This window comes from Lipotes vexillifer, unplaced genomic scaffold, assembly GCF_000442215.2.
Source record: "Lipotes vexillifer unplaced genomic scaffold, Lipotes_vexillifer_v1.1 scaffold408, whole genome shotgun sequence".
Taxonomy (NCBI): Eukaryota; Metazoa; Chordata; class Mammalia; order Artiodactyla; family Lipotidae; genus Lipotes; species Lipotes vexillifer.
Window position 1 is genome coordinate 1,595,997 of NW_006787469.1, and position 15,061 is coordinate 1,611,057.

The following is a 15,061-nucleotide window of genomic DNA, read 5'->3' on the forward strand; positions in this document are numbered from 1 at the left end:
GACCCAGGAACCAAGCTTGGGGCGGGGCATGGCCCGTCTTTGAAACTGAGGCGCCAGCTGCAGGAAGATGGCGGCTAGGCCGCGGAGGCATCGCTCGCGCTTTGCAAAGCAGCCGCGGGGTGACTTTTGTGATGGCGCTAAGAAGACGATTGATGAACCTTCTCTTACGACTTCCATGGAGTGGGACACGCAGGTGGTGAAAGGGTCTTCGCCACTCGGCCCCGCCGGGCTGGGGCCGGAGGAGCCGTCATGCGGCCCGCAGCTGCCATGGTGGCTGCAGCCCGAGAGGTGCGCTGTGTTCCAGTGTGCGCAGTGCCACGCCGTGCTCGCTGACTCTGTGCACCTCGCCTGGGACCTGTCGCGGTCCCTTGGAGTCGTGGTCTTCTCCAGTGAGTGGGCACGGCGTCTGGGAAGCGTTGCCGCTTTCTTACTGGGTGGCTGGGAGCCGGCTGGGAGGAAAGCGGGATGAAAATTTGGAAGGAAATCAACTCCATTGCCAGGGGTCGGGGGCGAATCACTTTTCATGATTTTTGTGGCCAGGATGAGTCTTTCTGGAGGGGAGAGTTTTTCCCTTTCAATGCCTCACAGGTAGTCTTTCTGACCCGTGTTTGTCTTCCTAGGAGTCACAAATAATGTAGTTTTGGAGGCTCCCTTCCTAGTTGGCATTGACGGTTCGCTCAAAGGCAGGTAGGTACCGAGAATTCCAGATAGATCTCTAGTCATTCCCTGACTTAATGAGACTGAGGAGCGTGGAACCGACTTGTACGAGGAGAAAACAGTTTATTCCTATCTTGCACTAGAATAAAAGTCTGTTCCATCCATACAGTGTATTGGAAGGATGCTCCCTTTACCTGATTCTTGTACGAACTTGATGTATTAATGAAATGGAAGATATTTGCGTGTAGGTTTTAAGGTCTTTCTGAGGGCCACATCTCCCTAGTGGGTTGTGCAAGTGAAGTGAGTTTAAGAAAGTTATGTCTAGGGCTTCCCTGGTGGCGCAGTGGTTGAGAATCCGCCTGTCGATGCAGGGGACACGGGTTCCTGCCCCGGTCCGGGAAGATCCCACATGCCGCAGAGCGGCTGGGCCCGTGAGCCATGGCCGCTGAGCCTGCGCGTCCAGAGCCTGTGCTCCGCAGCGGGAGAGGCCACAACAGTGAGAGGCCCGCGTACCGCAAAAGTGGCGCATTGGTTGAGAGTCCACCTGTGGATGCAGGGGACACCTGTTCGTGCCCCCATCTGCAAAGATCCTACATGCCGCGGAGCGGCTGTGCCCGTGAGCCATGGCCGCTGGCCTGTGTGTCCGGAGCCTGTGCTCCGCAACGGGAGAGGCCACAACAATGAGAGGCTCGCCCGCCGCCCAAAAAAAAAAAAAAAAAAAAAAAAAAAAAGAAAGTTACGTCTAGTAGGGGAAAAAGAAAATTACCTTTAAGTGTATAGTGAGAATCACTTACCATAAACTACAATCCTTTGACATAACTAGGAATTACAAGTTTTCATTTAACCTGGAATTTGTAATAAGTTATGGCAGGACTAATTCTGCTGTAACCCGGGGAAAAACACTGGTGGAAAGTTACTTGAATATTGCCTGGTAAACTCTGCATCTTGACTGTAGTGTGATTTACAAGTAACAACAAAGTACTCAGTTGAATTCAGTAGTACAAAGCTACTCAATTTTCAGTGTTGGTTTTAACAGCAAGACAGTTCATTCTGACCACAGTTTGGTTCAATTTTAATGTTAAATAGAGTTCGTATAGGAATTCTTAGTTGCTGTACTCAGTAATCAGGAAGAGTTCTGCAGCTCCCCTTTCGTAACTTAAAGACACTCCCTATCCTTGCAGGAGTGTCCTCTTCCCACCCAAAGGAAACAGAGAGGGAAGGAGTGATGGCCTGCTTGGAACTGGTTCATTTGGGGCCAGAGGCAGAAGCTCTCTGAATATCTTCTTAGAGGGAAGCACATCTAGCTAGACCTGTGCTGTCCAGTACTGTAGCCACTAGCCACATGGTGGCTATTGAGCACTTAAAAGGTGGCCATTCTGAATTGAAGTATGCTGTGAGTGCAAAATACACACCAGATTTTGAAAACTTGGCCCAAAACATTGAATAATTTAAAAGTACTGATTACATGGGTTTTTTTTTTTTTTTTTTTTTTGGTTTTTGGCCACACCGCACAGCTTGTGGAAGGAAATCTTAGTTTCCAGACCAGGGATCAAACCCAGGCCCAGGGCAGTGGAAGTGCCGAGTCTTAACCACTGGACCCTCAGGGAATTCCCTTGATTACGATGTTTTTGAATATTGGGTAGCATAAAATATATTAAAACTAATTTTACCTGTTTCTTTTTTTTTTGAAGCTAAACTAATAGTAGATGTAAAATTACTTATGTGGCTTGCATTCTTAATAGACAGTACAGATCTAGATGGTTTATAAAACACTGGATAGAAAGTTCCATGTGTTTGGAATAAGGAGAGCCGTGGGACCCAGCAGGAAGAGATTTATTGTCAGGAATTGGCTCACTAGATTATGGAGGATGAGAAGTCCCAAGAGACAAGGTTGATAAGCTGGAGACACAGGAGAGCCAGAGGTTTAGTTCTAGTCCAAGTCCACAGGCCTGAGATCCATGAGCCAAAGGTGTAAGTTCCAGTACAAAAGCCAACAGGCTCCAGACCCAGGAAAAGCTGAACGTTTCAGTTCAAGTTCAAAGGCAGGAAAAAAAAGATCAGTGTTGCAGGAAAAAAAGATCAGTGTTGCAACTCAAGGCAGTCAGGCAAGAGGAGTTCCCCTTTTTCATGAGAGGGCCAGCCTTTTTGTTCTGTTCAGGTCTTCAACTGATTAGATGAGGGTCACCCATGATAAAGAGGGCAAACTGCTTTACTCAGTCTACTGATTCAAATATTACTCTCATTCAAAAACATCCTCATAAACACATTCAGAATAACATTTGGCCAAATAACTGGGCACCCTTTGGCTCAGTCAAGCTGACACATAAATTTAATCATTACTTGTTAACCTGGCATCCACATGCATCTCCTAAACCCATACTTAATCTCCAAATAAAGACAATAACAAGGTCGTAATTCTTCCTAACATATTACAGCTATCTTGCATACAACTAAAAACGCACTAAAACCTTTTCCAGAAGAGGAGATAAAGTCCTTAAGTGATACTTACTTTTCTCCTTGATATCTCATAGCTTAAATACTATGATGTAAAATTAATACTTAAATACTATAATAAAAAGTCAGTACATCTTATGTTACATAAGGGAAAAGAAAGGGAAGAAGACATAAACACGCATATACATGTAAACCTATTCATAACAAAATGAGGAGATATTCATGACAATTACATTCCTGTAACTGGTCACATGGTTATAGCTGGTATTTATAACTACCCTCTTCCACTACCCATTCTGTATTCCTTTTGCCTTCATCAGGCACTCAGATGATCATAGTTCTTTACCTGGTGTGATGCAAACCTTCATTCCTGGGCCATTAGCAGACTAATACTCAATGAAATATTTGTTATATGTTACATGCTAAGCATTATTTTGGGATCTCTTTACATTTTGCTCTGTGCCATTTATTTTTTTAAAGACACTTTTAAAATTAATTATTTATTTATTGTCTGCATTGGGTCTTGGTTGCTGCGCGCAGGCTTTCTCTAGTTGCGACGAGTGGGGGCTAATCTTTGTTGCAGCGCACGGGCTTCTCATCATGGTGGCTTCTCTTTGTTGCAGAGCACGGGCTCTAAGCATGCGGGCTTCAGTAGTTGTGGCATGTGGGCTCAGTAGTTGTAGCTTGCGGGCTCTAGAGTGCAGGCTCAGTAGTTGTGGCGCACGGGCTTAGGTGCTCTGCGGCATGTGGGATCTTCCCGGACCAGGGAACAAACCCGTGTCCCCTGCATTGGCAGGCAGGTTCTTAACCACTGCGCCACCAGGGAACTGCACCACCAGGGAAGTCCCAGCTCTGTGCCATTTATTAGTTTCTATAGACATTTGTCTATAGGTACTGTGGTTTGTCTGATATAATTAATTCCTACTTAGGAATTAATAAAAATGCAACTTTATTTCATGGCTTGCTTTTTGGTAATATAGTCACAAAAATACAGTACTGCATGTGTGGTGTGGGACTTCATTTACTAGTGAATTTATATTTTGTTGCTTGGTCTTTAGTGTCCATTGACGTGAATCTGTTTTTAGCCATGCAATTATTATACTTTATTAGTACTCATTTACTGCATATAGTATGTTTATACAGATAATTTTTTTCCCTTACTAAACCACTCTAAATTGCTTTCAGTACATGAATGATGAAAGTTAATTTCTTCTTATTTTTTGTAATATTTGGATTTGTCTTATATACCAGCAAATAAGGTAAGTGACTTACCTACATGGTGTAACTAGAACTAAAATCCATGTTTCCTGATTCCTCATCCAGTAATCTTTCAAAGGATAAAGGAAAATAAAATAGCTTGCTAGGACAATACGATTTATTTTCTTTCTTTTGCATTTTATCTGGGTAATTTTTTAATTTTTTGTTATATCTGCAAAAACAAAGTAAAACAAAACCTGATTTGAGTTCTATTAATAAATTGCTTAATAAGCCCTAATCAATTTGATTGTTTTACTTTAACTGGAAATTGGCTTAATGGTAGCTAATTTATATGGTCATGTGTAGTTTTATATGTTTAAATGTTTTTTTGTTTAAATAAATTTATTTATTTATGGCTGCACTGGGTCTTCATTGCTGCCCGTGGGCTTTCTCTAGTTGTGGCAAGCGGGGGCTACCCTTCATTGCTAGGCACGGGCTTCTCAGTGAGGTGGCTTCTCTTTGTTGCAGAGCACAGGTTCTAGGCGCGCGGGCTTCAGTAGTTGCAGCACGCAAGCTCAGTAGTTGTGGCTTATGGGCTCTAGAGCACAGGCTCAGTAGTTGTGGTGCACGGGCTTAGTTGCTCCGCGGCATGTGGGATCTTCCCGGACCAGGGTTCGAACCTGTGTCCCTGGCATTGGCAGGTGGATTCTTAACCACTGCGCCACCAGGGAGGTCCCTGTTTAAATGTTAATCTGATTTGTTAGCTCTTTTTCTGCTTTCAGATATAAATTACTTCAGTGAAATGACAGTTACATATCATGTGATTGCTGTTGTGGCCAGAATCCACAAGGGTATCTATAATCTCTGAGTTAACCTTTCTTGAATGTGACATTTCCTCAGTCTCATTCCTATTATAGCCTATTTTTTAGGAATGAGTCCATAACATGAGTTATTTTGTATTTGTTCTCTGATTTTCTTTCTTAACCCAAATCCTGTTTTTTCCTCCCAGCACGTACAACCTTTTATTCTGTAGTTCCTGTGAGATTCCCATTGGTTTCCATCTGTATTCTACTCATGCTGCCCTTGCTGCCTTGAGAGGTCACTTCTGCCTTTCCACTGACAAAATGGTGTGGTAAGTAGACTTAGATATTCTTTGTCAAATTTTAAAACATCTGCCAGAAAAGGCAGAATGTTTGTACCAGAGAAGATGCTAAAGCCAGGTACTGTTTCTTGCAAAAAAGATGGCAATGGGACCAAAACATAGTCTTTTAACATTATGATCATTTTAGATGTCTCATAATCATACCACGTGTTAATAATCATACTATGGAATAACTGAGAGGATATTCTTTCATTCCAAGAACTTTTGGAAGGTAAGTTTTTGCAAAATAATGCTGTAGTAGACAGTTTTGCGGTTTGTGCCTAGCCCCTGTCTCCCTCCCATAGTGTGGGACTTTGTGGCCATGTTTGTTATCCTGTGTGATACCACTCCCAGGTGATGGGATCAGGAGTAGACCTGACCTAAGCTAAGTCAATCAGGCTTTTTACCCTACGAATTTGAAATAAAGACCCAGAGACATTGGTCATCTGTAGCTGGAACTGGTGCTGAAGTTGGGAACTGAAAGCTCTAGGTTTAGGGTAGATATTTTCTATGTCGTGCATGTAAATGCAGAGAAATTTTGTCTACAGAAAAAGAAGAATGAAGCAGATACACAAAGAAAAGTAAAATATAATAACCATGTGGCCTCATAAAGTCAGAAAAAGTTCCCTATTGTTTGTTCCTTCTCATGAATTACTTTGGATATTTCTTATCTTTCTAAATATAAATTCTACTTTTTACTTAAGCTTTTCTGTTATAGCAACAAACTGAAACATCCATCAAAGTCTTTTCTTGGTTATCAGAAACAAAAACAGCCATTGATGACCTAGTTTGTGTCAGGTATTGTACTATGCTTACCTCACTGAGTTCTTTTTTTTTTTTTTTTTTTCCCCTTACTGAGTTCTTAATGTAAGAAAACTGGGGCTTGGAGATGTGGAGGAGCTGAGAATTGAGTCCATGTCTTAACTCCAAAGCTTAATTTCCTTTCATAAAACAGAAAGTTTCCTTTTCCTCATTTAATATGCTTAGATGGGTGTTTCTAGCTGAGCTATGGACAACAAGAGCAATAAAACTTATATATAGGGGAGACTTCCCTGGTGGTCCAGTGGTTAAGAATCCATCTTCCAGTGCAGGGGACGCAGGTTCGATCCCTGGTCAGGGAACTAAGATCCCACATGCCACGGGGCAACTAAGCCTGCGTGCCGCAACTACTGAGACCATGCACTCTGGAGTCCAAGCGCCACAACTAGAGAGAAGCCTGTGTGCTGCAACAAAGAGCTCGCGTGTCGCGACTAAGACCCGACACAGCCACATAAATAAATAAATTTTTTTTAAAAAAAACCTTATAAATAGGGGACTTCCCTGGTGGTCCAGTGGTTAAGACTTCGTAAAAACAAACAACCTTAAAAATAAAGCCCATCCTGGGTTCGTGCCCCGTTTCGGGAAGATCCCACATGCCGCGGAGCGGCTGGGCCCGTGAGCCATGGCCGCTGAGCCTGCGCGTCCGGAGCCTGTGCTCCGCAAATGGGAGAGGCCACAACAGTGAGAGGCCCGCATAACGCAAGAAAAAAAAAAAAAATTAAAAAAAAAAAAATAAAGCCCATCCTTTACCGTGAGGTTGTTCGTTGTGCATTAGGTACAGTATTTGTTCTTCAATGCCAATTTTCTTTTTTTTTTTAACATTTATTTATTTATTTATTTGGCTAAACTTGGTCTTAGTTGCTGCACACGTGTGGATGGTTGTGGCGTGCAGGATCTTTAGTTGCAGCGTGCAGGATTTAGTTCCCTGACCAGGGATCGAACCATGGGCCCCCTGCATTGGGAGTGTGGAGTCTTAACTGGGGACCACCAGAGAAGTCCCTCAATGCTGATTTTCAACAGGATATGTGTACTTGAGATGGATTGATATTTTACTTTCAATTTCTAGTTCATTCTTAAATAATTTCTATTTAGAATTAAGTTTAAAGACACAGGGAAAAGTATCTCTAAATGTGTGCTATTCGTAACCTCGAATCTTTTTTAGAAACAGTTTTAAGTAATTATTCCAGCCAACCTGTAATTGAGTTTTTGCTTAGGGAAATAAGCTTTTAGTAACAAAAATTTTTAATATAAATTTGAAAAGCATTATGAGATTTTTAAGTAATTTCTTAATCAAAATGAGTTGGACTCAAAGGTCAGTATATTCTTTCTGATTAAGTAGAAATTAGGGAACTTCCCTGGTGGCGCAGTGGTTAAGAATCCACCTGCCAATGTGGGCAATATAGGTTTGAGCCCTGGTCCAAGAAGATCCCACATGCCGCAGAGCAACTAAGCCCGCGCACCTAGAGCCTGTGCTCCGCAACAAGAGAAGCCACTGTAGTGAGAAGCCCGTGCACCACAATGAAGAGTAGTCCCCGCTCGCCACAACTAGAGAAAGCCCCGCATGCAGCAACGAAGACCCAACTCAGTCAATAAATAAAATTAAATTTAAAATAAAAAAGGGAAAGTATAGGTAGCATGAGTCTGGGAATATGATAAATCTATGTCTGTGTGTATCAGAATGAATTTGGTTGCTAGTTACAGAAAACCAGAGTGGCTTTAACAAGTATAGGGTGGGGCAGTTGGCCACTCCAGGATTGTTCTAGTCGCTCAGCCATGACAGGGCTCTGGGTCAGCATCTCTGGTCCTCTTGGCATTTTCCTCTTGGATGCTGCAAGTATAAGTGTTACATCCATAAATAGTAGCATCCAAAACTGGAAGAAAAAGGATATGGTAAGTGTGGGAACACAGGGAATGGTCTCTTTTTATCAGCAAAAATTTCCTTATCATTGGCAGAACTATGTCACATGGTTGCCTTAAGCTGGGAAAGCAAATATGTGACAGTAGGGAATAAGATTGCCACAGTTGGCCCAGAACAGTTATGATTCATCTTTTAGGACTGGACACACTGCTGCCCTAAACAAAATCTGGGTTCTGTTAGCAACAAAACTTGAGGAATGGCTCCGGGGTAGGCAACCAACAGTATTTGTCACAATTGTGGTTACTTTTCTTCTAACTGTGCTACACCATCTACTGGTAGAGTTATGAGGCTTATACTTATCACAGTTATTCATATGACCCTGGTTTTTTGTCTTTAGTTTGTCCTAGGATAATTTTAAATCATGTATTCTGGGCTGGCAAGGGGTGAGATGAGGCACAGGGTCTCTCTGATGACTTATTATTTTTTAATATGTAAAAAATTATATATTTTTTTGCGTTATTTTTGGCTGCGTTGGGTCTTCGTTGCTGCGCTCGGGCTTCCTCTAGTTGCGGCCAGCAGGGGCTTCTCTTTGTTGTGGAGCACGGGCTCCAGTAGTTGTGGCACATGGGCTCAGTAGTTGTGGCTCGCAGGCTCTAGAGTGCAGGCTCAGTAGTTGTGGTGCACGGGCTTAGTTGCTCTGAGGCATGTGGGATCTTCTCAGACCAGGGATCGAACCCGTGTCCCTTGCATTGGCAGGCAGATTCTTAACCACTGTGCCACCAGGGAAGTCCCTCTGATGACTTATTAATTGAGAATATTTTTCCTACAAAATACATTATGAATCTTGAAATGGAAATAAGCAATAAGGCAATCTTTGCTTGACAGGTATTGCAAGTTTGGTTCCTTGATAATTATAACTGTGGTATGGTACTAATATTTTCTCTGTATATTTTCTATTTAGCTACCTCTTAAAAACAAAAGCCATAGTAAACGCATCTGAGATGGATATTCACAACATATCTCTACCAGAAAAAGTTGCAGAGGTAAAATTTCATGATGGTTGTGTGTTTCCTTTAATATAGGCAATTCCTAATTATCTGTACCCGTGAATTTATGGGCAGTGAAATGGTGAATACGCCAGTAATTCTTTATACCTGGTTTGGCATTCCTTATTGAATTTGTGATACAAAGCAAAACAGTAAAACCATATTGTCAAGTCTGGAGGAGGTGGAGAGCTGCTGAGCTCCACATTCCTATTCCTCCTCTCTGCTGGGTATGGACACCATCATCCTTCATAGGTCTTTCCTCTTTGCAAGCACCTCATGCTTAGATAGCTTGGAGGAGAAAGAGTGCTGAAACCATCATTAAGAATTCTTACTTAAATGGGCTTTACTAGCGTTTCATGGTTTCCAGTTGAAGAAACTTTGTTTCAGTAGCTTGCTAGCTTATTCTGAGTGGAAATTTGGCTATAACTTTACTACCGTGGGAAGAACAACCTTAGAATTTCAAGGTTTTGTTTTTAGCACTGTTAATAGTTTATTCCTCGGTAATTACAAATTTAGTAAACAGGGCATTTACTTTTCAGAGTTTAAGTAACTTTTAGGACAGGGGAACAGTGATTTTTTTTTTTTTCTTTCTTTGCATAATTAACTAAGCTCATGAAACCATGTTCTAAGCCAGGAATTGGCAAACTTTTTCTGTAAAAGACCAGGCAACAAATGTCTTAAGCTAGACCATTCAGTCTCTACTATTCATCTCTGCTATTGTAGTGCAAAGGCAGCCACAGACGGTATATAAACACATGGATATAGCTTTGTAGCAATAAAACATTATTAAGACAAATGGGCAGCAGGCTATCCTGCAGTCCATAGTTCGCCTACCCTTGCTCTGAGCAACTAAGTTGATGAGCAGGGTCAGTAAATACTGTGGTTAGAAATAATTCGTATGGGAGATAACTTCTAGAATGGTGGCCCGAGGAGCTGCATGGACCCCTCCCCAACAAAACAGCCATAACCAAAGAAAATTATAAAGAAAACAGCCATCTTAAGTCTGTGGAAATTCTCCTCAAGGCTTAAAGCAAATGAAGAGATATTTATTGAAGAAAATCTACTAAACCTTGGTAAGAGCAGTGAAAACCTGTGGCATTTGAGCCACAACCTACTCCCTCCCTCCCTTGCCCCTCCAGCTCAGAGGGAGGGAGGCTCCATCTGGCCGAATGCAGCCAAGAGCACAGGGATCCTTTTCCCCTAGCTCTCAGTTTAGGGCTGTGGTATCTTCCTAGTAGGGGCAGGCTACAAGCATTTCTCATCAGAAGCTCTATTCTAGGCAAGAACAGCCATTTGTAGTGTGCAAGTTCTACCACTGGCACAATAGGCTAAGAGTACTAGGAACCCAGTCACTTTTGTCCCAGATTGCTTGTAGGGCAGAGGCTTCATGCTGACAGATGCAAGCAGAGAAGACCAGAAGCTACTGCCTCTGCCCAGCACCCTGCTGGCAAAGCAGGGGTGTTACTCTGAGAGACAATACCCCACCCCAGCTTGGGAGCCCATATTAAGAGGTAGATTGTAAAAAAAGAGCTCTGAAGCTTTCCTAAGGGAACTGACTTTATTTGGAACAGGGTGTGGGGATATACAAGTCTAAGGATTCTACCCAAAACAATGGAGATTTTGGTGGTGAGCAATTAAGAGGAAGCTAATAGTCCATATGAACAATAAGCTAAACCATGGACAAGTTAGAAATTTATAAGAGAAAATCAGGGAAACAGACAGCTAAAATAAGAGCCCTCCTGGGGTTGGAACAAAAGAAGACTGGCCTTAAAGACTACCCCCATATAAATGGGTCTGATTTTAATTGGATTAGACTGGGGAGCAATTTATGTCCCAGGGCACTGTCAAAATAGAGCAGTCAGCCAGAAATTAGTGAAGGCTAATAGCCAGGTGTGATATCAACAAAGCCATCCAGTTTACACAGAGCTCAGGGAAAAAGAGTCGAAGGCCCTGCTAAATCCACTGTCATCCCAGGGTGACTACACATGCCCAAGGCTGTGTCCTCCGAGGAATGACATCAGAAGCTGCACACTGTGAGGGAAATAGACATCAATGAAATAGTCAAGCCAACTACTAAACAGATAAGCAAAAAATAACCACTACAAGCCAGGACATGGGGTGGAGGTAGGGGGATGTTTAATATCCCAAGTTGTTTTAATATGTTATCTAAAATGTCTGGTTTTCAATAAAAATTAGGAGACATGCAAAGAAAAGTATGACCCATACACAGGATAAAATACAGGCATCAGAAACTGTTTGAAAAGGCCCAGATGTTGGGACTTAGCAGACACAGCCTTCAAAGCAGCAATTAAAAGTATTTGCGGGCTTCCCTGGTGGCGCAGTGCTTGAGAGTCCGCCTGCCGATGCAGGAGACGCGGGTTCGTGCCCCGTTTCGGGAAGATCCCACATGCCGCGGAGCGGCTGGGCCCGTGAGCCATGGCCGCTGAGCCTGCGCGTCCGGAGCCTGTGCTCCGCAAATGGGAGAGGCCACAACAGTGAGAGGCCCGCATAACGCAAGGAAAAAAAAAAAAAAAGTATTTGCAAAAGGGGCTTCCCTATTGGTGCAGTGGTTAAGAATCTGCCTGCCAATGCAGGGGACACGAGTTTGAACCCTGGTCCAGGAAGATCCCACATGCTGCGGAGCAACTAAGCCCGTGTGCCACAACTATTGAGCCTGTGCTCTAGAGCCCGTGAGCCACGACTACTGAAGCCCATGTGCCTAGAGCCCATGCTCTGCAACGAGAAGCCACCGCAGTGAAGAAGCCTGCGCACTGCAACAAAGAGTAGCCCCCGCTCACCGCAACTAGCGAAAGTCCACGTGCACAGCAACGAAGACCCAACGCAGCCAAAGATTAAAAAAAAATAATAAATTTTTTAAAAAGGGCTTAACAAACACCACCTAAATGGAAATCCTGGAGTTGAAATACAATCAACAAGAGAACAAACGTATGGACACCAAGGGGGGAAAGCGGCGGCAGCGGGTGGTGGTGGTGGTGTGATGAATTGGGAGATTGGGATTGACACGTATACACTGATGTGTATAAAACTGATGACTAATAAGACCTGCTGTATAAAAAAATAAATAAAAAAAAAAGTACAATCAACAACTGAAATGAAAAATTCACCAGAGAGGCTCAACAGCAGATCTGAATTGGGCAAAGAATCAGCAAACTTGGAGATAGATTGATGAGATTTGCAATCTGAAGAAGAAAGAAAAAAAAAAAAGAATGAAGAAAAATTAACTGAGTCTAAGAGACCTGTTGGACACCATCAAGCACACCTAAATATGCTTTGGTAATGGGAGTACAAAAGGGAAAGATAAAGTAGAAAAAATGTTCAAGGAAATAATGGTTGAAAACTTCCCAAATCTGATAAAAGACAATCTACATGTCTATAAGCTCAACAAGCACAGGTAGGATAAATGCAGAGAAAACTGTACCCCAACACACAGTAAAAATGTTGAACGCTAAAGACTGAAGGAAAATCTTTAAAGTCAGAAAAATGATTCATTGTGTCCAGGAGCACCCAAATAAGATTAATGGGCTCTAGAGTGACCTGTTCAAAATTTCCTGATGAATTTTGTGTATTCTTGGATCATAAAAAGTAGATTTTGTGCTATGCAAATTATGGCAGAAATATCTTTTTTTTTTTTTTTTTTTTTTTTTACTTCAACAAAAGACTTATCCATTATAACTTTGTGAGTCTGAGTACAGGCTGTATTGTGAGTAACACCACTAAGTTTGGTTCTAGGTACAGCTATTCTAAGCTGAAAAAACTATTGAAAATTAGCTACCACAAACATCTGTTCTAAATCTGACAACCAGAGCTACTCTTGAAGGTGATGAGCAGAATATTAAAGACAGACATTTACTGTGAACAAAGAATTAGAAAAAAAATTCTTGCCACTGGAAAAAAAAAGGGAAAGCCTGATTAATGCTTCTGTTTCCGCAAGCTTTCTTATCCCCCTTTATTCTTGTCTTCCTCCCCAGGTTTTGGAGTTATCACCAAACTGGTGATAAGGGCTAGGAAGGATGGAGACTAGAAGCAGTGATGCTCAGCAGTGGCTGGTCTTTTTCCACATGAAACTTTGTATCTGTCACCTTATTGTGCTCTAGGTTTGTTGTATAAAGTTCTTTCAGAAATAGAACAGATGTCCTTTTGAAATGTGTTGCAGTATTGCCAGCTCCCAATCACTAGCTTAAGTCTGAAGTGGCTTCTAGAACCAGCAGATTGAGAGTTAAAGATTCCCTGACAATCTTATGTATTTCTCTTCCCAGCTAAAAGAGAAGATAATGTTAACGCATACTCGCTTAAATTCACTCGTGAAGATTCTGAAGGAAGGGACTCCTGACCAGTCCAAGCCAACAAACTGATCCAGAATCAAAGCTTGAGTATCATGTTCAGGCCTTATTGCTGTCTTCAACAACAGGTGCTGTTTGATCACTTCTCAAGAAAGATCAGTTTCAAGGATGAATGGGAAATGTGGTTTATTGTTTACCTCTAGACTGATTTTCCAAGTGATTTGTGAAGCTGTTTCTGGAAGATGAGAAACTAAGGAGACTTCTGTCCAGGTTTCATAGTTATTTGTCTTAAGAATTTATTTTAACTTCTTATCAATTTCATAATATTCATTTCGGAAAACATTCTGACTGCAAATTTAGGGATTAAGGGGCAATGTCCCATGAGTGCTCTGATCTAAAGATTCATGTTTGGCCTGAAAATAGCGTTGTACTTATGTTGACTATTATTCCTACATGGAGCAACTGTCATGAATACTGAGCAATCATTTTTTTCTTATGTGAAATACGGGTACATACATTTTCTGTAGGTTATGTTCAGTAAGTTAACTGCATAATATATATTTATCTTTCCCTTTTCTGTTGTAAACTGAGCTTAACAGGATGATAATGAAAGGAATGATAAAAACATCAAACATTTAACGAAATGCTTTTATTTTGCTTTATGTAGCACTGTGGCTCAGTAGCTCATCATATTATTCATTTAATAAATATTTATAAAGTATTATGCTAGCTGCTGGGGATGAAAGATAAGCAAAAACAGCTACTCTGTATCCTCAGTTTATAATCTAGTCAAGAGATGGGTCACTCAAATAACCACATGAAGACATTTAAAATTACAACTGTAGTAAGGGTTCTGAAAAAAAGGGACATAGAGATATAAGCACATATAGCAAGTAACTGACCTGGTTTGGGGGTCATGTAAGGCCTCTCTGTGGGAGTAATGTTTCCGCAGTGGTCTGAAAGATGAGTAGGCATTTAATAAGCTGACAAAGAGAACAGTCTATACAAAGGCCCTTAAAAAGACCTGTAGGAGTTACAACAGTGTCCAGAAACCTGCAGATGCAAGGTCTTATCTGCCTTCTGAAGGATGTTTGTTTTTATCCCAACAACCTTGAAGAATTTTAAAGGAGGCCTATGACAGGATCAAATTTTCGTTTTCAGAACCTCATTAGGGTTGTCCTATGGAGAATGGGTGGGAGGGCGGCAAGCAGACCACTATGGAGGGGCTGGCACTAGCACAATCAAGAGACGATAGCCTAGTGGTGGTGCACAGAGAAGTTAACGTGGGTCCAATGTGGCTAGATTTTTTTTTTTTTTGCTGCGCTGCACAGCATATGGGATCTTAGTTCCCTGACCGGAGATCGAACCCACACCCCCTGTATTGGAAGTGCAGTCTTAACCACTGGACCACCAGTGGAGTGGTGGTGAGAGTCCCCTGTGGCTAGCAGATTTAATAGCAGATTCTTTCCATTTTAGACTGCATATAGGATATTTTCCTGTAAAACTATTTGAGAGAGAGAATTCTGGCTCGCTTTATGCTTTTTTTTTTTTTTCGGTATGCGGGCCTCTCACTGTTGTGGCCTTTCCC

General features: G+C 42.0%; 1 protein-coding gene across 1 annotated transcript; it reads left to right on the plus strand.

Annotated features, from left to right (window-relative positions):
* Positions 1-67: 67 nt before the first annotated feature.
* On the plus strand, positions 68-13,545 carry OIP5 (Opa interacting protein 5). Its single transcript, XM_007460156.1, has 5 exons — positions 68-389; positions 621-687; positions 5,318-5,440; positions 9,088-9,169; positions 13,450-13,545. The coding sequence occupies exons 1-5, from the start codon at positions 68-70 to the stop codon at positions 13,543-13,545; spliced, it is 690 nt and encodes a 229-aa protein (XP_007460218.1).
* The last annotated feature ends 1,516 nt before the right edge of the window (positions 13,546-15,061 follow it).